The sequence below is a fragment of the Schistocerca piceifrons genome, chromosome 2 (genome assembly GCF_021461385.2).
Source record: "Schistocerca piceifrons isolate TAMUIC-IGC-003096 chromosome 2, iqSchPice1.1, whole genome shotgun sequence".
In the NCBI taxonomy this organism is placed as follows: domain Eukaryota; kingdom Metazoa; phylum Arthropoda; class Insecta; order Orthoptera; family Acrididae; genus Schistocerca; species Schistocerca piceifrons.
Genome location: NC_060139.1, coordinates 109589490 through 109613421, shown reverse-complemented (window position 1 = coordinate 109613421; position 23932 = coordinate 109589490). Strand labels below are relative to the sequence as shown.

At 42.8% G+C, this 23932-nt stretch overlaps 1 protein-coding gene across 1 annotated transcript in view; it reads right to left on the bottom strand.

The window, feature by feature from the left end:
- The window catches only part of LOC124776541 (clavesin-1), a 105179-nt gene that overhangs the window by 22848 nt on the left and 58399 nt on the right, over window positions 1-23932 (bottom strand). The window contains exons 3-4 of the mRNA XM_047251571.1: window positions 12415-12509; window positions 447-600 (exon numbers count right to left, since the gene is read on the bottom strand). Of these exons, the coding sequence (XP_047107527.1) occupies window positions 447-600; window positions 12415-12509 (249 nt within the window). The remainder of the gene's footprint in view (window positions 1-446; window positions 601-12414; window positions 12510-23932) is intronic.

The following is a 23932-nucleotide window of genomic DNA, read 5'->3' as shown; positions in this document are numbered from 1 at the left end:
ATGGAACAATTGTAACGTAGTTTCTTATATAACCACAATCAGTTATAGCTATGGAGGTAAAAAATAGAGGGGAGGTGACATTAAGTCAAAACTTAAGCAGATTCCGCCATCTTAACTAGCACAAAACATCAGGTTCACCGCGATGACACTTCCCCATGACGTCACTGACTGTGTTATACTACTAGAGCATTCAAGAAAGGAGATCGTTCGAAATTGCCTTCCTGATTCTATGTTATTCATGTAAGCTCTATAACTGCGTGCACACGACAGAAATAATGAACAAGAAGCATTCGTAAACAGTAGTCTTTTAATGTTTTGGTCTACATGAACCGACGCCCACTCCGGTGTCAAAACAACGTTCAGCGTTTAGTCTGTAGTGCCACCTCACTTCTTTTTTTTACCTCCAAGATTATAACACAATGTTATCGTTGACCTGAGATACTCACTGCCCAACTCAATGACGAGAATACGACGGCCATGTTGGTCCCTCCTGGGCAGCACCTGCATGATGTCATGGTCGAACAGGTTCTTCTCCTTCGAAGGTATCAAGCCGTTGTATAGCTCTGCGTTTTTCACCTTGAACTCGTAGTACCGCTTCACCTGAAAGTAGAAATAACCTCTCAGAAGGCCTGTCGATGCACCAAACATTACACGATGCTTTTCATTAGCCACTTTCTTTTATTTATCAAAGAAGTAAGTGTTTCTAGTCCAACCTAACAACGGAGAGAAGTACCGTCGGCGGCTGACACACGTCAGACAAAGTAACTGTGTCTGCAGCTGGCTGTTCCACTGATCGTATTACTGGCCAACATATGACCCAGAAGAGAGTAATCGTCGTGCACAGTAGAAGCAGTCATTAGTGCACAGTGTGTGACAACTTTAATAAAAACCGTAAGAGACTTTGCATTCAAGTGGCGTCAAATAGGAAAATAACATGAGCTCTTGTGTCAGGCGAGTAAATAAAAAGCTCCCCGACTGGTCATGTAAAATATCGCTGACGTCAGACATAAGGGTCATGAACGAGATACTGCTTAAAAACTGATAATGAGGGTTTCCTTGCACGTCTTCCAGTGACCTTCGTAATATTCATGCTGTTAGTTTAAATTAGTATTTTCATAGACTATACTCTCCAGTTACAAGCGCGTGCCCGTTTTCAAGTCCATACATGGATGTGGAGGACGTCGTCCTCTTGAGCATATGGTCGTGGAAAACAGCCTGATAATATCGGAGTAGAGTAAGGAACATAGAATCTAACAAAATTTGCACATCACCAAAGCAGCAATATGGAGCTACGTCCACAGAACGACAAAATCTCAACGAAGATCGCGCTGAAGTTTGTAGGCGTCTGTGGCAGATCCATTTTGTCCGGCTAAACTACTACTGTTTATGCTGTGGCTTTTCTGCTCCACCCTGTTACAGTATTTCGATCATTTGCTGTAAAAAATATAATTCGAGAAAAAAAAAAGTTTTATTTTTCACCATTGTCTCATTTCACACTTACTGATGTAATGTTTGTACTTGATGGAACAAAATAATTCATTTTCTCTGTACACTAGCAAAAATTGAAACAGAGGCCATTAGATTTTATTATTGACAACGTTTCAACCAAAAAGCACCGCATGTTTAACATCTTACTGCAGTGCCGTTTCTGCACTACTGCTAATCATCATAACAGACTAAAGGCGTTAAGGTACTTTCAGCGTAGTTGATTTAATAGCGACGTTTCACTCTAGATATCACAGGAAACTTGCGTCTAACTCAACCAAGCATGGACAGGTATTTCAAATTTTTCCAGCTTTCCTTGTACATTGGAACCATTCTCTTGAGCTAATTTAATCAATAGCTGCGCTCTTTAACGCAACTGATGTTATCTGGAGCAAGGCAGTTTGAATGTACAAACTCCCGCTGCTCGTCATTGGTTGATTGTCGTTTCATGACTATAGCTCCATCTAACGGTACCTTCCCTTCCACATCACTATTTTTTTCTTAAATCTTTTAATTATAGCCTTCGTAAGACAAGAGCAGTGTATCATAAAGCTCAAGACTAGCAAATTTATGCTGTTAAATTCTTCTAAAATGCAGGAGCGGATAGATACGAAAATAACGGCACAATCAATGCATCACATGCGTTAAAAGTACGAGTGCTTTATCGAAGTCAGTTTCATTTTAGAAGAAGCAGTGACATTCAAGCAGCAATTTTAGGACTGTGCCTAAGAATAGAGGTAGATTTATGAAAAACAACGATACAGAGAATGAATTTGTAGGTTTTGAGAAGAACGGAATTTCGCGCTTTACATTCTTAGGCAGCGTAGCGCTGTAGAGATCGATCGATTACCATTATGTGGAGTAGCTTGGAATAGTCAGAAATTACTGAATATTACAAGAGGGGACGGAAAAGGTCAGGTATCATCACTGATATTTGAATCGTCTATTGAAGAGACAGCCAGGGGAGTACAGACCCATCAATGTCTAAGGTTGTCAGTGAGAATATAGGATGATATGGCCCGCTGATGACGCAGCAGTGGTCACAAAGTGGACAGAAATGGAGTCGGGTCCCTGCTAAAACAGAACATTATCTATCTGTCGGATGTACTATGCACAAACTGAAAGACAACTGGGATCGTGACCTGCTCATCATATGGACATGGTGGGTGGCTAAATGGTGACTTTGGAAAAGAAATGGATGAATTCTTATGCGTTAAAGGTAGAAAGTATACAGAGAGAAAATTCAGGCAAGGGATAGTAGCATGAATTGCACAGAATGAATTGAGGACGAGGTCTTTCGCGTAGTCTAAAACATTCTCGGACAACCTGCCGCGCCAGTCGGTCAGTCCATCCGCATAGTATCCGACCGCTGCGCAGAACACTAACGGCATATTAAAAATCGAGAAGTAGGGAAATTCGCAGCTGCTGAGCACAGCCTCACAAAATACTGTTTGACGAACGAATGTTTTGTCTCAGGCTGCTACATACCGGGATTCCATAATTAAAAAGGCTGTAGAAATAAGAATGTGAGAGAGAATGTTCGACCGTGACAGCTGATATAATCTTGGTGGTGCATGGAGGCGAGCTCTCGATGCAGAAAAGAGCCAGAGATACTCATCGCCGTGTTTACGCTACGATGGGAGCGGGGCTGCTACTGGCACAGACGTTGATACAACCTGCGACAGCATTATGCAATACCGACCAATCGGAAGCCTTCTTTGGCCTGTATAAGGCCACTAGAGCAGCAGTTCTTACAGTCAGTCGCTACTGTCGAAGACGATGGGGGGAAAGCTCGAGGTTTTACTCTGAACTGACGCGGCGAGAAGTCAGAGAATGTTTTGTACGGAACGAAGTGCTTTCTGTAAAAACCAACAGCTGCTATCATCATATGATGTTGGATATGTAGATGTTAGAGACAGAGTTGGCAATGAAGCAACGAGTGAACGAGAAGGAATGTCTGCAGGATAATGATAAATAGAGCATTGAGAATGTTGGGTGCATATTAATACGTGAGCTCCTACTGAAAAATGTATTTTTATGGATGATGAAAGAATCGCAGTGGCATACCTAGCTATGACTATGTAAGACAGATCGTCTGTGATCCAGGACGCAACAACGAAATAATAGCGATAGGCGCCAAGTGATTGTACTGTAGAACTGCGCAAGGTGATCGTGCCTTTAAATAACGCTCAGCAGTCACTCACAGCCGTAAGATCCCCCCGGATTCGAGAATTTCCTTATCTGTAGATAATTTCTTATCAGTTTGTAAAAGGAAGGGAGGATGGAAGTAAGCTTAGGGCTTAACGTCTCAACAACTGTGTCTCCACAAACAGAACGTAAGTGCGCATAGAAAACATTGGAATAGATCTATTACTTTTCAAAGACACCATACTAGGATTTGTCTCAATAGGCTTAGAAAAAGAAAGGGCAGCTGTATCGGGGCGGCCGGACGAATACTAACCCCGCTCCCTCTGAATTGCCGATACCACTACTCTTACAGTGTCATTTGTTTTAGGAACTTCCAACGAAAAAAAAGCGACTGTCACGTCAACAAATAGAACTGTGCTGCGGCACTTTTTAAGGAGTTACATCATCAGAGAATTTGTAGTGTCAATGTGTTACTTGTTACGAAGACATGGCGATAATTCTTCTCCTTTCAAAATGCTATGCCTTGTCTCTACACTCCAGATTCCTCTCCTTAGCTGTCTAATTAGGGGTCTAAAGAGTTTTGTCTCACGCTAGATAATAGGTTTCAGTAATTCTTTCTTCACTCTTAAAACCACATTAGTCTTTCTTTCAGCCCAGCTACTTCTTGCAATTCTCCTCGGGAACCACCTTTCGCAGTTTCGAGGCGAGTTTTCTCCTTTTCAAGCGTCCAGGTTTCACATCCATACGGCAGGGCACTCCACACGACGGTCTTTACAAATCTTTCTTGTTGAGGAAGCTGATGTACTTGTTAAGAGCTAGATTCATTTTCAACAGACAAGAGCTCTTAGCCAGTCCCATTCTTCCCTTTTTTCTTCCTTAGACGCGTATTATTTTCCTTCACAATGCTACCGGGATGGTTAAATCCGGTTACTTCCTGCCTTATTTCTATGTCAGTCTTTCCTTCACCTCCTTTCTTGTCTGTAACCATGACTACAGCCTTCACGGTATTTATTTTTAGTTGTAGTTTTGTTATCTCTTGACCTTAATTATTTTATTTCCTTCTCTGGCTTTGTGACTATTACAACGTCATCGACAAATCAGTTGGGGATTTCAAAAATCATACCATTAATTTTGATCCCAGTCGTTTTTTCGTCATTGTTGTTATTGCCTCCTCTATGAGCAAATTAAATAAGTAACGTGTCACACTTCCCTTCTGATTTTTGCTTCTTTCTTGCTACCATTAATATCCAATTCTGTAATGTCGTATATAATCAAAATTAGTTTCCTACTCTTCCAGAGAAGTCGTACTTCGCGCCCTGCTTCAAGTAATAATTTGTAATCAACCGTATCAAATGCCTTTTCTAAGTAAATAAAAGTTTTATTATGTTGTTCCGTGTATTGCTAATTTTCTTTCCAAAACGTGACCTAGTTTCAGTCTTGCTTCCCTCGGTCATTTCCCTCATATGAAGCCAAACTGATGTTTGGGTGAATTCTAATACATTTGTTGTAATGCTTTGTTTAATTATTGACAGCAGTACTTCTGACTCATGCGCCAAACAGGATAGTTTTGTGGAGTTCTATGCATTTGCCCTCTTGGGGTTGATATACGTGGAGGCACCTGTTTTTTCACGAAGCTCGAAATCGCTAAATTTTTACGAAAGTTTACGCAAAACTCTATCACTTTTAAGCAAAATTTCGAAATAATCGACGAAAATGTGTGGAATTACATCACTTGAACTTACAGGAGAAATTCGATTCGAGTTATGGAAATGAAATCAGAATATCTATGACATTCGATTTCACTTCCCTTTGATACATATCGATTTAAATCGTATCGAGTATTACTAACTTCAGGTTCCTGCACAGGGAAGTAAGGCATTCAACGAAGTCCGGCGCGTTCTTTGGTCTTGCGGTGCATTGCGTGATGGAAACTGTTGCTTGATCGCCGGTGTATTCAGCTTTATACAGTACTGGGCATTAAAATTGCTACACCAAGGAGAAATACAGATGATAAATGGGTATTCATTGGACAAATATATTATACTAGAACTGACATGTGATTACATTTTCACGCAATTTTGGTACATAGATCCTGAGAAATCAGTGACCACAACAATCACCTCTGGCCGTAATAACGGCCTTGATACGCCTGGACATTGAGTCAAGCAGAGCTTGGATGGTGTGTACAGGTACAGCTGACCATGCAGCTTCAACACGATACCACAGTTCATCAAGAGTAGTGACTGGCATATTGTGACGACCCAGTTGCTCGGCCACCATTGACCAGACGTTTTCAATTGGTGAGAGATCTGGAGAATGTGCTGGCCAGGGCAGCAGTCTAACATTTTCTGTATCCAGAAAGACCCGTACAGGACCAGCAACATGCGGTCGTGCATTATCCTGCTGAAATGTAGGGTTTCGCAGGGGTCGACTGAAGGCTAGAGCCACGGGTCGTAACAATCTGAAATGTAACGTCCACTGTTCAAAGTGCCGCAATGCGAACAAGAGGTGACCGAGACGTGTAAACAATGGCACCCCATACCATCACGCCGAGTGATACGCCAGTATGGCGATGACGAATACACGCTTCCAATGTGCGTTCTCCGCGATGTCGCCAAACACGAATGCGTCCATCATGATGCTGTGAACAGAAGCTGGATTGATCCGAAAAAATGACGTTTTGCCATTCGTGCACCCAGGTTCGTCGTTGAGTACACGAACGCAGGCGCTCCTGTCTGTGATGCAGCGTCAAGGGTACCGCAACCACGGTCTCCGAGCTGATAGTCCATGCTGCTGCAAACGTCGTCGAATTGTTCGTGTAGATGATTGTTGTCTTGCAAACGTCCCCATCTGCTGACTCAGGGACCGAGACGTGGCTGCACTACCGGTTAGAGCCATGCGGATAAGATGGCTGTCATCTCGACTGCTAGTGATACGAGGCCGTTGGGATCCAGTACGGCGTTCCGTATTACCCTCCTGAATCCACAGATTCCATATTCTGCTAACAGCCATTGGATCTAGACCAACGCGAGCAGCAATGTGGCGATACGATAAACCGCAATTGCGATAGGCTACAATCCGACCGTTATCAAAGTCGGAAACGTGATGGTACGCATTTCTCCTCCTTACACGAGGCATCACAACGACGTTTCACCAGGCAGCGCCGGTCAACTGCTGTTTGTGTATGAGAAATCGGTTGGAAACTTTCCTCATGTCAGCACGTTGTAGGTGTCGGCACCGGCGCCAACCTTGTGTGAATGCTGTGAAAAGCTAATCATTTGCATGTCACAGCTTTTTCTTCCTGTCGGTTAAATTTCGCGTCTGGAGCACATCATCTTCGTGGTGTAGCTATTTTTAATGGCCAGTAGTGTATTTTGTGATTTGCTCTTGTCTTGCATGTGTTAGTGAATTTTTTGCTCGAGAAAAATTATTTCATCAAAAGGATTTTACATGTTTGACAAAACTAGAAAGATACTTACGCACAAATACTACAACGTGCGAATTGGTTGGCAGAGACAGGAGACGTGCCTGAAACATTCACTGAGACGGGAGAAAAAAACCCAACACCAAGAAAGATTTGTGCGACATAAACTGAAGTTGGTATGGGTGTTTCTACGTCTGAAAGATTATGTCTGTTCAAATTTCCTGCCAGTCGCAAGAGTGAGCCGCTAGAAGAGCCACTATAGGATGCAGATCAGGTTTGCTTTAAATACGCGCCGTAACGGTCGTGAGCGTTGGTTAGCATTGAGATTCACCATGGTGAGTTGATGTTAGTCAAGAATGCGTTTAAGGTGGCAAAGACGCCACTATTAACTCTTAACTGTTTTTGAACGATCTCGTTTAATAGTGCTACGAGATGCTGGTGTTCTTTCTACCATACTGTACAAAGACTTGGCAGGAATGTACGGCTGCACATGGTTGCGGGTAGCCGTGGTTATGAGAATGTACGGTGGCAAAAATACTAGGCTCCGGACGGCCACGTGGCACTACCGAGGGGGAAGACCATCGTGTTCGCCGTATTGCTCTGCCGGATCATACTGTATCTGCAGCAGTGATTTGAACTGCACTTGTCACCAGTGACACAGTGAACTGTTACAAATCTTTTACTTCAAAGAATTCTCCGAACCAGACGTCCTGCAGCGTGCATTCCACTGGCAGGAAACCACCGCCAGTTGCGACTTCAGCTATGTCAAGCGAGAGTTTATTGGATGATGATGATGATGATGATCGACTGGTTTGTGGGGCGCTCAACTGCGCGGTGATCAGCGCCCGTACAAAATCCCAACCTTTGATCAGTCCAATCTCGCCACTTTCGTGAAATGATGAAGAGTTCATTGGAGGACAGGGTGAAGGTCTGTTGTGTTTTGTGATGAAAGATGGTTCTGCCTCGGTGCTACAATGGGCGTGTGTTGGTTATAAGGCCGGCTGAGGCTCTGAAGCCAACCGACCTGCGTGCTGGACACTCAGGACCTGCACCTGTTGCTATGATCTGTGGTGAGATTTCGTATTATATCAAGAGCACTCTCGTGGTTACCCCACGCACCCTGACTGCAAATTTGAGCGTTAATCTGACGATTCGACCTCTTGTGCTGTCATTCGTGAATAGTATTCCAGGGGGTGTTTCCAACAGGATAACATTCGCTCACATACGCTGTTGTAACCCAACATGCTCTACAGAGGGTCGATATGTTGGCTTGGCCTGCTCGATAACCACATCTGACTCCAGTCGAGCACTTATTGGACATCATTGGATGAAAACTCCAGCGTCATCCGAAAACTGCAGCAAGTGTCCATGTATTGGCCGACCAAAGGCAACGGGCATGGAACTGCATCCACAAACTAGCATGCGGCACGTGTTGCTTGCAGTCAACATTCTGGCGGTTACACCGGTTATTAGTGTAGAAACATTTCGCATTTGCAATTGACCTGTGATCGTGAAATGTTAATCACTTAAATATGTAGACAAACGTACCCCAGAAATTTCACTGCTCTACATTATGTTTTGTTCTGCGATTTTTTTAAAATTATTGTTTTGATAGCACTTCTTCCTTTAAGAAGAAGAATGCGCTAACGACAACAGGTGTCTAAAGACAAGCTACTCCCCCAGACGTCAAGGTAGAGGGATTTAGTTGCTAGTTCTTTTAGAGGAGGTAAAGATGTTTATGTGATCGCTATTATTGTTTTCCTGAAATCGAAGTACTAAAATTTTGTGGAAGTTACAGTGAAGGCTTTGTGGATCCTACTCAGTAATGTTGATAGTGAGAGGTCATTTTCAAGATATTACAATATGTCTGACAGGAGAAAAGCTCTGACTCCCAGTCTCATGGAAGTCATGGTATCCCTGTTTTTCTCAGACTTATTTGTACATTGTTTACATAGGCTAGAACTTACTTATTAAAGTCGTGGGATAAATATTTTCGAAACATGCATGCTTTGATGTATGCGTTTTCGTTAGGTGCGCCATTTTCATTATATAAAAACAAAAAACTGTTTCACTGCTAATATGCTATCAAACATGTTTGCTTTAGCTTTTATTATTAAAGAAGTGGAAATGTAATTTAGCGAAATTATTGATGAAACGATGTAAATACGCCGAAAAATGTAACGGAATAGGTTTCTAAAAGTTACAAAATGAAGCAAAAATTTTCAGTACAAACAGGCGCCTCTGAATTTAAGTTCTAGACACTGAACCAGGGCTAAAGTATATCGGTCTTTACACTGTTTCAGGGGACCACACATTGGTTCAGGTCGAAAAAAATCCATTTTCGGTTTTCATCATATTTCGACAGATTAAGGTTTTATTTAAGTACACTGAAAAGGATTTTCCTGAAAAAAATTTTTTCGATCATTTAAAGAACATTTTCTTGCCACGTGTGTTTACGTACCACGCCAACTTTTCTGTCACCCACTTTTCTGCATATATTTTAGATCTTTATATCCCCTACATCGCACGTTAGGGATTTTTTTTTTTACTCCAGAGTGTGTTGGCTATCCTTGGAACGCAACGGTAGGTATTCTTGTTTCTGCTGTTTGTAAACAACACGCTTTCAAATACGCGGTTACTTTTGTTCAAGTGTGACTGCGAGTAGTTGTTATAGAAAGCTTGCAGGTATACTATGGACAGCCAATGAGGAGAAATAAAATCTGGGGCAATGGAGAGAGATGTTTGGGCCATATTCTTCCATAAGTCCTCTACTGATGATTGTGTCCATCAGGAGAATATACGTGGTGAAAATGCAATAGGGCTCAGGCAACTGGAGAATCTTATTCTCACCAGCATTCTCTTCCTCCTGCTGTTATTACAGCAATTAAACATATTTTCAGAGACTTTGCTCATGCTGACATAAGGAAATGTCTGCATGGGCAGACACAGAACCTAAATGAATGTTTCAACAGCATAATTTGGAACCGCCTTCCTAAAACGGTATCTGTAGGCATGCATACAATGAAACTAGGAGTTCATGATGCTGTTATTACATTCAGTTGTGGTAATATTGGAGAGTGTTGGGTACTGAAAAATCTGGGAATTAATCCTGGTGAAAATATCATCACTGGGCTGCAACACTGCAATAAAATGAGGATAGTCGATGCAGACAGGTCTGCATCTAATATGGCCAAGAAGTCAAGACAAACATCCAGGGAGGTGAAAAAGAAGCTGGAAGACCTGCTAGAGGCCAAAGGAGGGCCATCATATGCAGCAGGACAGTTTTAATTAACTGTAAGTAACAAATTTCAAAAGTTTTTTCTGTAAAGTCAATTTCTCGCAAACTAAAATTTTCATTACATATGCCCCATTATATCAGAAACTATCATAGATAAATGAATGAAATTTTCAGAGACTCTGCATAACATAAAAAGCCACCTCTGGTACTACATTCATTAAAATTCCCCCATTAGGAAGTTCACAAAAAATATTTTCTGCAGAAAAACCTTAAACTTTTCGGTAAAAAAATTGAAAAAGTATTTTTTGAAAACTATAAAATGGATAAAGTAGATTTTAGTGCAGTTGACTATTAGCATCATATAATATACGGTAAAAATATTAAGGTCCTGCATCAAATTGGTTTTTGAGAAATGAGTCAAATACTTGCCTAAATTAACATGTTGTAGGGAAGCAGCATACTCACGCCTTATAAAATTCACATCAGTCTTTCCATTGTGTGCCAGCCTAGTCCGCTGTAACTAGCTCTGACGTCATAAAGATTGTGCAATACTTTAAAATGAAGTAAATAACCTGAAACGTTTCTAGCATTTCAGGAGTAATACAAAATCAATATGTGTTGGATATCAGTTCAATAACTTTAACCATTTTCGAAATTTGGATGTTTTTCTGTAAAAATCATTGGCGCAACAGAAAAGAGCTAGAGGCTTAAAAATTTATATTTAGATTCCTTTTGCAAAATAATTTAGTAGAAACAGTATTCTGGATCTCACAAATTAAAATTTTAGTTGAAATTCATGATTTTCTGGTTTTTGTCTTAAAAATTAAGGAAGCAAGATAGATTAAGTAGGCGAATAAATAAAGCTAGGAAGTTTAAATTTAAGTAGAAGGGAGATACGCTATAATCATAAAGATGTGAGAAGTTTCAACTGAATAACTATAAAACTATAGCGATAGCGTATCTCCAAAGGGCAAGTTCAGAGCTCGTCTACTGTGTGTAGTGTAATTAAATTAATTATCTCGCACAAAATATTTGACTTAGCCACGTCAGACTTTTATTATGATTACTTACCTGTGTGCTGACTGCACATTTAAATTGAGAGCTTCATCAGCCATCAGCAAAGGAAGCAATGATTTATTCGATAGCGCAGTGGTGCATTACTAGCCCAGCGGCTAGTCGGGAGAGCAGATTTGATCAGGCGTTCCCTTAGCCATCCGCACCGCGGCTTTATATTTAAGAACGCTGCGTGAGAGAAGGAAGGCCCCAGTTCTCTCCAGACGCTGATTAGCGCACCACCTGTGCCGGGAGTCGCGTCTCGTCGGTATCGTTGATATAAACAGCCTCGGATGCAGTAATAAGTTACTCGGGATACGCGTAACCATGAAATCGTTTTCGAGTGAAGTGTTAATTTTGGGATGACGTTAATGATCTATCTTTAGTTTGTGTATGTCGTATTTTCACGTGCCGCCGCAGGACAGACATTCTACCATTATTTAGCGTGGCGAGCATTCACTTAAACATTTAATTTGAACAGTTATAGTTGCATCAGCGCAATAAACTCTGAACTGCTCTGGTAGTTGGATTGTGTGGATTCTTTTTGGTCTGTGACTTTCAGAATATAGTGAACATTTTAGAGAGAATGTTTTTTGATTATGAGTCCCAGACAATCTCCTAATTCCTCAGAGCTATAAGCTGTAGCTATAAATGTATTTCTCAGATGAAGTGGGCACTAGGAATTCTAATTATAGGCTTCACGTTTTGCTAATCACTTTCTGATTGCCAATATTGTAGCTAGAGAGCCAGTGTTGAGAACGGCAAACAACAGCATAAATACAAAACATTTATTCTATTATTCCACCTGCCGCCCCACAATGTGTTAGATAGGCAGGGTGTGGTTCCCTTAGGGATATCTTGACTACATGAAAGTGTAGTCTTTGCATTTGTTTTACATTAGAGTTGGTGACGGTGGTTAATAAAATCTTTACAAATAGTGTGAACAAGAAATAACAAAAAATGTTGTGTCTCGTTGTGAATTTTTCCAGAGCTCGTCTTACTTGCTGAAGGTCAAATGAAATCACATCGTGTGTGGACGGAGGGAGGCGAACACGTGCGCACTCACCAGTGCTGCTGCGGACTCCGGATAGTACTTGCAGGGCCTGAGGAAGCGGATGCACCAGGCGTCGTCGTCCAGGGGCAGCTTGAAGTCGGTCTCCTCTGGAAAGGAAAAACACGGCGTTAGCGCCGGCTCAGCGTTCCGGCTACGTGGCCTTGCTACGCAATGCGTGACGCACCCGCGCCGCAGTGCACTGCACGACTACGTGCTGCCGTAAACTTCAAGTTCCCGCCCACTTCTTTTTAAAACACTTCAAAGTTTAGCATGGACACACAATGATATGACAGCTACGTGATTCATTGTCTATACAAATATACACAAAGTGAAAGAATTGACTGACTGTCTAGGATGGAAGACAAACTGTTATTGCTAGTAATGAGACTGACAGCACTGTCTTGTTCTACTTGTGTTGACCGGCGTCTTCGTCCCTTCCAGATGCCCAGACCGAGTTTCAGCTCCGTACAGCCATACCGTGACTTTTGAGAGCGCCATCAGTGAAGCTGTGTTTTTGTAGTGTGTCACGAAAAAGGAACAGCGAAATTTAAAGCAAGTTATGCCAACAAGTTTTGTGTTACGCTTGGAGAACCAGCCAGTATGAACTTTGAAAACCCTGTAACCTCCCAACAGAATATATATATATATATATATATTCAGCATAACCTACCAACAGTTTACTTCCGTAACCTTGGAATAATAAAACGTGACTGACCTCTCAATAAAATTTTGGCTTACTTATAACCTTTCAATAATTAACTGACTGTCAATCTTAACTCGTAAATTTGGACGTCAGCAGTGCTGCATCATGGCCCTGAAAGTTCATACTGAATAAACTGAAAATTGTTACCTCAATGAAGTCGCCGGATAACGCGTATATATCTGCTCCTATAAGAATTTTTTTTTCTGGCACAGCCCAGTGCAATGCTGGGCGATAGATTCGTCATGCATAAAACAAACAACTGATTTTTTTTACAATAATCGGGATGACCATGGATTGGAGAAATTAATAAATTCTTTAAATTGAGATGAATGCTTGTCAAAAGTTAATTTTTATATGAAAGATTATTATTAAGAGATTTTTAAAACATTTACATGGGACTTGATATAACAACAGCTGCTTTTACCTTATACTACATTCCTCAGGCACCGCCATCGCTCCCCACGACCGGCCCAGCCAACTCGATACACACGAGACTGACAGCTACTTCTTACTCCTACTGCTACACAGTTCCTACTGCAGTAAACAGTGCTCTCTGGTCTGAGATTCTCTTATAGCTTACGTATCGCAGGCAGCGCGTGAGCAATCCATCGAAATTACATCTGCTCGAGTGCGCTAGCAAAAAATTCCTTAGTCATGGACCTCTTACCAGCTGCAATAGGCCAGTGGGCAACATTTCTTATACAGAGCACAAGTTTCTTGCTGGCAGGAATCGTTTTTGGAAAGCAGAGAACACGTTGAAGATGAACTTCAATCACGGAGACCTTCAACTTCAAAAACCGACGGAAACGTCGAACGTATGCGTGCTTTTGTGAGATAAGACCGACGTTTAACAAAAAGGATGATACACGACCTGTTAAGCACTTACACTGTACATCACATTTTGAGCAACTCTGCACAGGCCAAAATAGTGCTGAGAAACCTCACAACTGAGCAGGAGGCCAATCGAAAAAACATGTGTGTTGATCTTGAGAGGGTTGCCAACGCCCATGAACGGTTTACTCGTGTGATCACAGGTGAGGAATTCTGGATTTTTTTACTACGATCCTGAGGCAAAGCGGAGTAGCCAGAAGTGGCACACTGCGACATCTCCTCGACAGAAAAAAGCTCAAACGAGTTGATCGAAGATAAAAACAATGCTCTTTTGGCAGTAGCGGTATCGTGCATAAAGAATTATTGCTCCAGGACATACTGGCAACCAAGTGCTTTACAAGGATATCCTTGGAAGACTCAGGTAAAGGGTGAATTCAGTGAGACCAGACATTGCAGACAATTGGATTCTGCATGATGACAACGGCCAATGTCACACGGCCCCTTCCACAGGAATTTCTCTCTTCAAAAGGCATTCCTGCAGCCCACCTATTCACCTGATCTGAATGGCTCTGAGCACTATGGTACTTAACATCTGAGGTCGTCAGTGCCCTGGAACTTAGAACTACTTACACCTAACTAACCTAAGGACATCACACACATCCATGCCCTAGGCAGGATTCGAACCAGCGACCGTAGCGGTCGCGCGGTTCCGGACCGAAGGGCCTAGACCCGCTCGACCACGGCGGCCGGCCCTGATCTGAATCCTTGTAACGTTTTTATTTTCCCGAAATTGTTAAATTCGTAAAAGGACGTCATTTTGGGACTCTGGAAAACATTCAAACGAATTTGACTGACATGTCAAAGGCCATACCAGTTGGAGCCTTTCAGTGCGGCTGCCAAGACTGAACAACGACTCCGCTGCCGATGAGAACTACTTTAAAACTGGCAATACTGTTTCAAAAGAATAAAAACTTTGGTATATGAAAGAACAGTCTCATTAGTTTTATCACACACCTAGTATATCACACGGACACGTTCACGTAGGTTACGTCATGACAACGAGCCTACGCTGCTTCCAAAAGGAACATTTAAACGATCGTTAAAATGGTGTTTTGCTTATCCCACCACTTTGTTCGACCAAAAGTGAGGCGTGAAACACATTGCAGAGCTCATTTCTTCTCTTGCAACATCTATGACAAAAGAGTTTCAAGACACAGTTACCGGTTTCGATCAGCCATTATGTGCTGCAAGAGGTGACGTAATGTGGCTCTTGGGTCGTCAGCATACTTAGGTTGACGCTACAAGAAAAGGAAGCAAGAAAATATAAGGCAATAGTCAGTCATCTACTGTCCAACGAAAATGTATTTTTCTAGTTCTTGCAAAACTTGTTAAAAAGTCCCATACGAAACAAACTCAGTACGGTCTTTAGCTTTGTCTCACCACGAGTTTCCCACGTAGCCTGCAATACTGCATCTTAGCAGCAGACGACACTTGCTATGAGGGAAGCATGGGAAAGACCACTGTGTAAGCAATTCTCAGTTAGAAAAGTGGTGACTGCAGGAGTTCTTTCTGTGGGGCCTGTCATTAAAGCCATGCAGTTCTATACATAACATGCTGAAACGTGTCTCTCACAGTTGCAACTTTCAAATTTCATTTTTCTTTTGCGCATTCTAAACCGCAGGCACTCTGCAGAGATGTTTCTGTGTCGAGAAATCTATCTCTGAAGACAAACTCTTTAGGAGTGTAAATAATTTGAGCGATTTCATAAATTAATTCTAGCTACATTAACTGGCAATTTTCCACAAAACTCAACACTCCTCTAGAGAAACAACGAAAAGCTTTGTACTCCTGCAGATGCACTTCGGATTTCTGCCACGAATGCGGGGCAGTGAACAGTTAAGTAAGATGGCGAGAGCTGCCGAGAAACGCATTCACATCAGTCTGCCGTAATAGTACAACAGAACGAAGTTTAACAAAGATCCACAAACTGCCAACTCCATTCGGCCATGATTGCGCAGTTTAAACCTTCAGATTGGATTTGTAAGGAAAAATCATCGGGTCGATCTGCGGTTAGTGAAGAAACCGTTGACCGCGAGTTTCAAACGTAGTCCGCAGAAATCTACAAACAGAGCAAGCAGATAGCTGAACACACCACAACGGACCATTTGCAAGATCTTAAGGAAACGACTGAAGCTGAAACCTTCCCACTAGCAATTCCTACAAGCCCTGACTTCCGATGACAAAGTCAGATGCTTTGAGTTTTAGGCACAGTTGCAAAAATTTATCGAAGACATAGCAAACATTAAACCGTGAGACTGCACAGAACGGTAGAGCGTTGGTTCTGCGATAAACTCATCTTCAGTGATGAAGCAACCGCCAAGCTGTCGTGGAATACATTAGAGACTCACCACAGGTTAATCTGTTCTATGCAGTCTCACGGTTTAAAGTTTGCTATGCCTTTTTCTTTTGCGAAAAGATCGTTAGAGGAAACGTGTATTTGGACATGCTGGAAAGCACAAAACTGGAGACCGACAGTTTGGGCTTTACCTTCCTTCAGGATGGTGCCCCGCCCCACTTCTATCATGATGTTCGTGAAGTCTTAAACAGGAAATTGAGAAACTCCTGGCTCGGTCGTCGTGGGGATGATGATCAGCCGGCCGTTGTGGCCGAGCGGTTCTAGGCGCTTCAGTCTGGAACCGCGCGACCGCTACGGTCGCAGGTTCGAATCCTGCCTCGGGCATGGATGTGTGTGATGTCCTTACGTTAGTTAGGTTTGAAGTAGTTCTAAGTTCTAGGGGACTGATGACCTCAGATGTTAAGTCCCATAATGCTCAGAGCCATTTTGATGCTGACCAACAATTCATGTCATGGCTTCCAAGCTCTTCCGACCTAGCCCAATAGGACTTTTGTGTGTCTAATGTGACAGGTTCAGTGTATATGCATCCTCTATCGGTAAACCTACCAGAACTGCGAGCTCGCATCAACAGTGCTTTTGAACAGATTGATGTGGACTTGCTCCGCCGAATGTGGGAAGAACTTTACCATGATGAGCAGTTACGGCCGCCAGTCAGGGACCAGCGTGCTGCGTCCTGTGGTAAACTTTTAGTTTAAACTCACGAACGGAGTACTAGTTCGACGCTGTTTGTCCTGGGATTCCGTGCCGCCTATGTCCGTGAGCAGAGACCAGAGACGCTACTGTCCAAGCCAGTCTCTGTTTTTTCCATTTTGAGATCTCATGTTACGAATGTTTCCCGAAGTTCTGACTTTTATTGCAACGCTTGGAGTACTATTTACAGCCCAGAGCTTTAACGAGCACTTTATATTCAAACAATAAGTTCGCTTCAGATGATGGTCAGTTATCGAAGCAAGGAACGATTGTGTTCACATTAGTCCATCCGAATACTAGGGCCGTTGAATTTATCACGCTCTTCCTTAGTGAGATTTTTTTTAAACACTATCTAATGCATATGGATTATGGATTTCTTTCGGTTTAAATCTTTCGTTTGTGGTGATTTCTTGTAGCATGAGTTCCACGTACAGATGTCTCATGCATCATTCTGCCCGTAATTATGCTTTAAACGCAGTTAGCCTGCCGGAGTGGCCGAGCGGTTCTAGGCACTACACTCTGGAACCGCGCGACCGCTACGGTCGGAGGTTCGAATCCTGCCTCGGGCATGGATGTGTGTGATGTCCTTAGGTTAGTTAGGTTCAAGTAGTTCTAAGTTCTAGGGAACTGATGACCTCAGCAGTTAAGTCCCATAGTGCTCAGAGCCATTTGATCCATTTAAACGCAGTTATATTTTCTTGATCAGAGATTCTGGCGTTTATTGGCTACGTTAAGATTCTAACATCTATACTACTGAGAATGCAGTTTGTAATTGTCATCTTCCTATGTCACAATGTTTCAGATTTTATGCCTGCAGGAGAGATACCAGTTTAGCTGCGCAATTATCATAACCAGATTTGCTTTTTTCAAACCTGCAGTCAACAGTACCCTCCGTCTATCTCTTTGCATGTTTTCCACGCCAGAAGCTAAGACAGCAAATGGAGCTGTAGCGAGAGTTGGCAGTTCATCACTCTACATACAACGTTACTGCTTTGCGCCTTTAAATTTCGTATTTCTAAATAGAAAATCTAGGTCCTTTCGTTGCTGTGGACATATGTGCCCGTCCTCACACGCCATGCTGCTCAGATGCTGTAGACGTGTATACGCGTGCCGCTTGCGTATTCGTACAGAGCTGCCGACCTCTCAATGCTGCTCGGCGAATAAAAACGGTTTCGAGTATTCATCACATAACACATGTGCCTCATTGCATGTTATCATTTACAGAAAAACACTCGTTTCGTTATCTTGAATTGTTTAGGATGTATGACGATTGTTATGACCACACGATTATCGTTGCGCAAGGGCTTGAACGAACAAGTCACGCCCGATCGTCCGTCGGATGCAAAACCCAATACCTTGAAAACGCAATGAGATATCGTTCTGCTCTCAATTTTAAATAAGATTCATTACCTTTTCTACATTTTATTCATTGCAATGTATGAGCTAAAATTGCTTACACAATGCGTTTTTACGTCTGCAAACGCTTTAAAATTTCATGCAGGTTTTATTTAATTTGATGCAGTGTAATAAGTATGAATTCAGTTCTTTGTCGAGTGAAGACATCAAACTGTAAGATGTGCAAAAAATCAGATTTTTCATCTAAGGGTTTTCGAAAAATCCCATGGTAAGTATGTCAGCACAGCCACCAGCATTTGGCGAGCAGTACAGCCATAGTAAAAGCCGCCCCCAGCATGGAATGCAGAGAACAAGTCTGTACCGGCAATAGGGTTAATAAGATAGAGCCAAGCATATTCACTGCACATAGCTTCGCAGTAAGCTCGGTTACTTACACATTACTGATGCCAGGACACGAGCTTATTGCAACTTAGTACGTTCATATATTCAGTAAGTCTTTATTTATGCTCATTACTATTATGTTTCGAAAAGTAAGGTACTTCAGTTCTTGTTATGTTCCCTTAAGAAACAGCAGTCAGCGTTGTCACATGATCTCTACTAAAAATGTTCAAATGTGTGTGAAATCTTATGGGACTTAACTGCTAAGGTCATCAGTCCCTAAGCTTACACACTACTTAACCTAAATTATCCTTAGGACAAACACACACACCCATGCCCGAGGGAGGACTCGAATCTCCGCCGGGACCAGCCGCACAGTCCATGACTGCAGCGTCCTGTGACCGCTCGGCTAATCGCGCGCGGCTGATGTTTACTGTCCTGCTTGACACAGTCAAGTCGTTGAAATGTGTGAGCTAACGTTGCAAAGCGATATGAGGTGGAACGACCATATGAGAACAGTGGTAGGGAAGGCAAATTGTCGACTTATGTTTATTGGGAGAGTTTTAGGAAAGAGTGGTTCACACGTAAAGGAGACCGCATAAAGGGCGCTGGTGCTGCTCGAGTGTTCTGGATCCGTACCATATGTCGGACTGAAGAAAGACATCGAAGCAATTCAGAGGCGGGCTGCTAGATTTTTTACCTGTATGTTCAAACAACAGGTGTTACGGAGATGCTTCGGCTACTCAAATGGAAATCCCTGGAGGGAAGGGGAAAAATTTAGATGATCGGGATTTGAAGGTGACGGCCGAACGATTATATTGCCGCCAACATACATTATGCCTAAGGATAACGAAGATCAGAGAAACTGAGGGGTACAGACAGTCGTTTTTCACTCGCTCTGTTTTGCGAGTCCACCGGGATGGGAAATGACAAGTTGTGGTACAGGGTACCCTCCACCAGGCACCCATGGTGGCTTGCGGGGTGTCTATGCAGATGTAGATGTAGCTGTAGATGTAGATGGCCAACAGCCTTGACACAGTGGTAACACCGGTTCCCGTCAGATCACCGAAGTTAAGCGCTGTCGGGCTGGGCTAGCAGGTGGATGGGTGACCATCCGGTCTGCAGAGCGCTTTTGGCAAGCGGGGTGCACTCAGCCCTTGTGCGGCAAACTGAGGAGCTACTTGATTGAGAAGTAGCGGCTCCGGTCTCGGAAACTGACATACTGCTGGGAGTTCGGTGTGCTGACCACTTGCCCCTCCATATCCGCATCCAGTGACGAAAATGGGCTGAGGATGACACGGCGGCCGGTCGGTACCGTTGGGCCTTCATGGCCTGTTCAGGAGGAGTTTAATTTTTTTAGATGTAGATTGGCGTAAACCGTGTACAGAAAAGGGTATTTTATTGAGGGAAGGTTTCAGGATACATATTTGTATGTAATCTGAACATAAAAAGAAGCAGGCTTAAAAGGCGAATATACTTTTCTAGCATATGTTAAACTCTCCCTACGGGCATTGCCATCAGACCATGGTCTCTTTCATAGTAGAAAGTACCCCCCTTCGATCTTGATAGCACAGATTACGCGACCTGCCACCAACAAGGACGGAACGAGCTTCCACGTAGACCGGTCCTGCGACTTAGACAACCTGAGACGGCTAAGCAACCTTCGCAATGTCGCAAGGGCAGCCGCGCTTGCCCTTCACGTCCGCGAAACTTAGCAGGTTGCACAGTTGCCGACCTCCAGTACACCAAAGTTTAGGTTGTTTTCGCCGGGAAAGGAGTGTACTTCCCGTCTCTGAAGTACAACTAGCAGTACCTTCGCTGATGTACGGCGACGACAGCTACACTACTGGAAACAAATGGATGCTGTTTACGTCTAGATTCGACGTCCTAGCACGTCCATACTCTGATGTCGTCACGCGAATCACGACAGCAGGAATGCGAGCAATGGTCTGCGTCGAGTTTAATCTCACATTCATTATCCCTACAGAGTGACGTTCAAGGAGTTGTTGAATATTATTTCATTATTCACGAAACGACTTTTATCACCTGAAGAGGATTTTAGTGTGATAATAAGCGCCTTCCCGTTTTAACTTTTCCAGTGTTCGTATATCACACTCACTGAATATCTTTGACCATATGCCCCACCGATGTCTATTTTCGGCGCCGCCTCTTAGTACCAAATGGGTTTGTTTTCCACACATTCAGACAGTGGTACTGATCCTTGGGAACTAATTTTTTTTTTTTGTCTAGACGTGCAGATAGACGATACTGTGGTGAACATGTTTGCACATCACTAGTTTCAGAGTCTTACTTCCGACTTCAAGCAGCACCTAACCTTGTTTTACACAGTTAGTTACTATTAAAGTGTTATTGCTACCACTTTCGATTTTACTAAGTCATCGGATACAAGACGATTTTTCAATTATAGCATCTTTGTGGATGTATACAAGATGTTTGATCTCACTCTGCATAACGTCAAAAACATGACTTGGGCACTAGTTATCAACGCGTACACGAATCAGACGATTCAGCGTCAATATAATAGCACTCTGCATTCAAAATCAGATTGCTACTAGATTAATGAGACGTCGTCCAGATGGTATTCGAACATTTTGTACGTCTATTTCTGCAGTGTACTATAACATTAATGAAGCACTGCATCGCTGAAGAATGTTTGAAATCTGTGTACTGAATCTCTTAACCAGTTCTTGGCTTTGGCGTTGTGCACCTTGAGATGGAACGCAATGTAGGTATCAAAACAGATACAGCAATTTGAAAACGACTTCTGCTTAATGATCACTACTCGAAAATAAAATAATACAGCAAAAATGTTTTAGATTAATTTTCACTACTGTTTCGCTCACTGAACACACTCAAATGACAGGTGCCTATGACCTCGTGAAGTGCCTTGGTACACACGAAAACAGTTCCCGTAGCATGCTGTTTTGTGCCACTTCTTATGACAGCACAGTAACAAGTGCAAACGTTACTTCACCGTAACGAGGATGTGCCAAGCTGAAGTGAGCCATCTGTGCATCTTTGCTGTCCACAAACAACGACAAAAAACACTTCGTGTTCGTGTACGTAGCGAAAAACTCCGTTACATACACGGAGACTAACTTCTCTCACTTGTCACACGCCAATGAAACCGGTTTCATGTACGGCAAAGCACTCTACAACCTCCTTTGAATTTCTAGTGGAAATTAAAGCATTAAGAACAACTAAAGTGGTGTTTTACATACAGGGTATTCCAGAGCTATGAACGTTCCAACTCAAGTACATAACTGGCAACCATGTACCAAACGTTACGCATCTTTAGCATAGCATAGCATAGCTTCTATGTTACACATGGTGGCGATCAAGTCTAGACGAGTAGGTAAATCACAAATCGCATAAATTTAGTTCATTGAAACACACCTTTAATAGCCAGCAACGTACCTAGAATTTCAGTGGTAACATATTTCTAAATCACACTGTACACTATAAAGTATTACTAGCTGTGACAGCACAATACAGACATTGCATACAATTATGTCCTTACTGCAGGGCTTCACAGCAAGCGTGCTCCGCAAGTGGCAGTAAATGCTACAAGCAACGACAAGCTAAGGAACCCTCTGGAGACTTACTAGAAGTGGAAAGCAATTCTGACAGATATTCTTGAATAAATATAAACTACGTTCCGTATCGCACTGCAAGCTGCAGATCATCGCGATTTGGGTACTGGAAGCTCTCATTTTCAGTTGCGCTAGGAATCCTGATTCATTTCCCAACATACTCCGACTGTAGACGCATGAACTACTAAATTCCAAGACAGATCTACATTTTTTACACTTTCTTGTATGCTGCTAAGAATGTCACATCCAACTGCGTCCCTACACTTTCATCGAGCGGTAAAGAATATGCAACGAACTCTTTACACAGATTATGCAATGTAGCTGTGAACGTCGTCTGTTATAACCTATGTGCAATGCGTGATTGTCATGTTTGATAACATCACTACGCGACAGTGTTCACCCTGAAGTGGAAGCAAATGGCCGGCCGGTGTGGCTGAGCGGTTCTAGGCGCTACAGTCTGGAACCGCGTGACCGCTACGGTCGCAGGTTCGAATCCTGCCTCGGGCATGGATGTGTGTGGTGTCCTTAGGTTAGTTAGGTTTAAGTAGTTCTGAGTTCTAGGGGACTGATGACCTTAGAAGTTGAGTCCCATAGTGCTCAGTGCCATTTGAACCATTTTTTTTTTTTTTTGGACGCAAATGTTCAGCTGCGGCTACCGAGTATCCTTTAATTAAATCAACACCCATGCTAAAAGTATTGCAATTTAGTAACTGTGCATGAAGATCTGCAGCGGATAGGCACTTGGTGCAGGGACACAAACGCTGGTAGCAGTAACTGTAAAATATCTGTGAGTATGCGTACGGAACGATTTATTTGAAGTCAAATGATCATATAAAATTAATTGTTGGTAAGGTGGGTGCCAGGTTGAGATTCATTCGGAGAGTTCTCAGAAAATGTAGTGCATCGAAAAAGGAGGTGGCTTACAAAACACTCGTTCGACCTTTTCTTGAGTATTGCTCATCATTGTGGGATCCGTACCAGGTCAGGTTGATAGAGAAGATCCAAAGAAGAGCGGCGCGTTTCGTCACAGGGTTATTTGGTAAGCGTGATAGCGTTACGGAGATGTTTAGCAAACTCAAGTGGCAGACTCTGCAATAGAGGCGCTCTGCATCGCCGTGAAGCTTGCTGTCCAGGTTTCGAGAGGGTGCGTTTCTGGATGAGGTATCGAATATGTTGCTTCCCCCTACTTATACCTCCCGAGGAGATCGCGAATGTAAAATCAGAGAGATTCGAGCGCGCACGGAGGCTTTCCGGCAGTCGTTCTTCCCGGGAACAATACGCGACTGGAACAGGAAAGGGAGGTAATGACAGTGGCACGTAAAGTGCCCTCCGCCACACACCGTTGGGTGGCATGCGGAGTATAAATGTAGATGTATATGTTCCGAACAGCGTACTCACATGATTTTTCCTCCTCTCCTCCACCCTCTTCAGTGACCTGCTTCTAAGTTTTGAAACCTCTTTTACAAGCTTAATTCTTTCACATTTTCGGTTTCTGTATTATTTGACGTGTTAAGACTTAGTGCCCTCGTAAACTGATCTTCC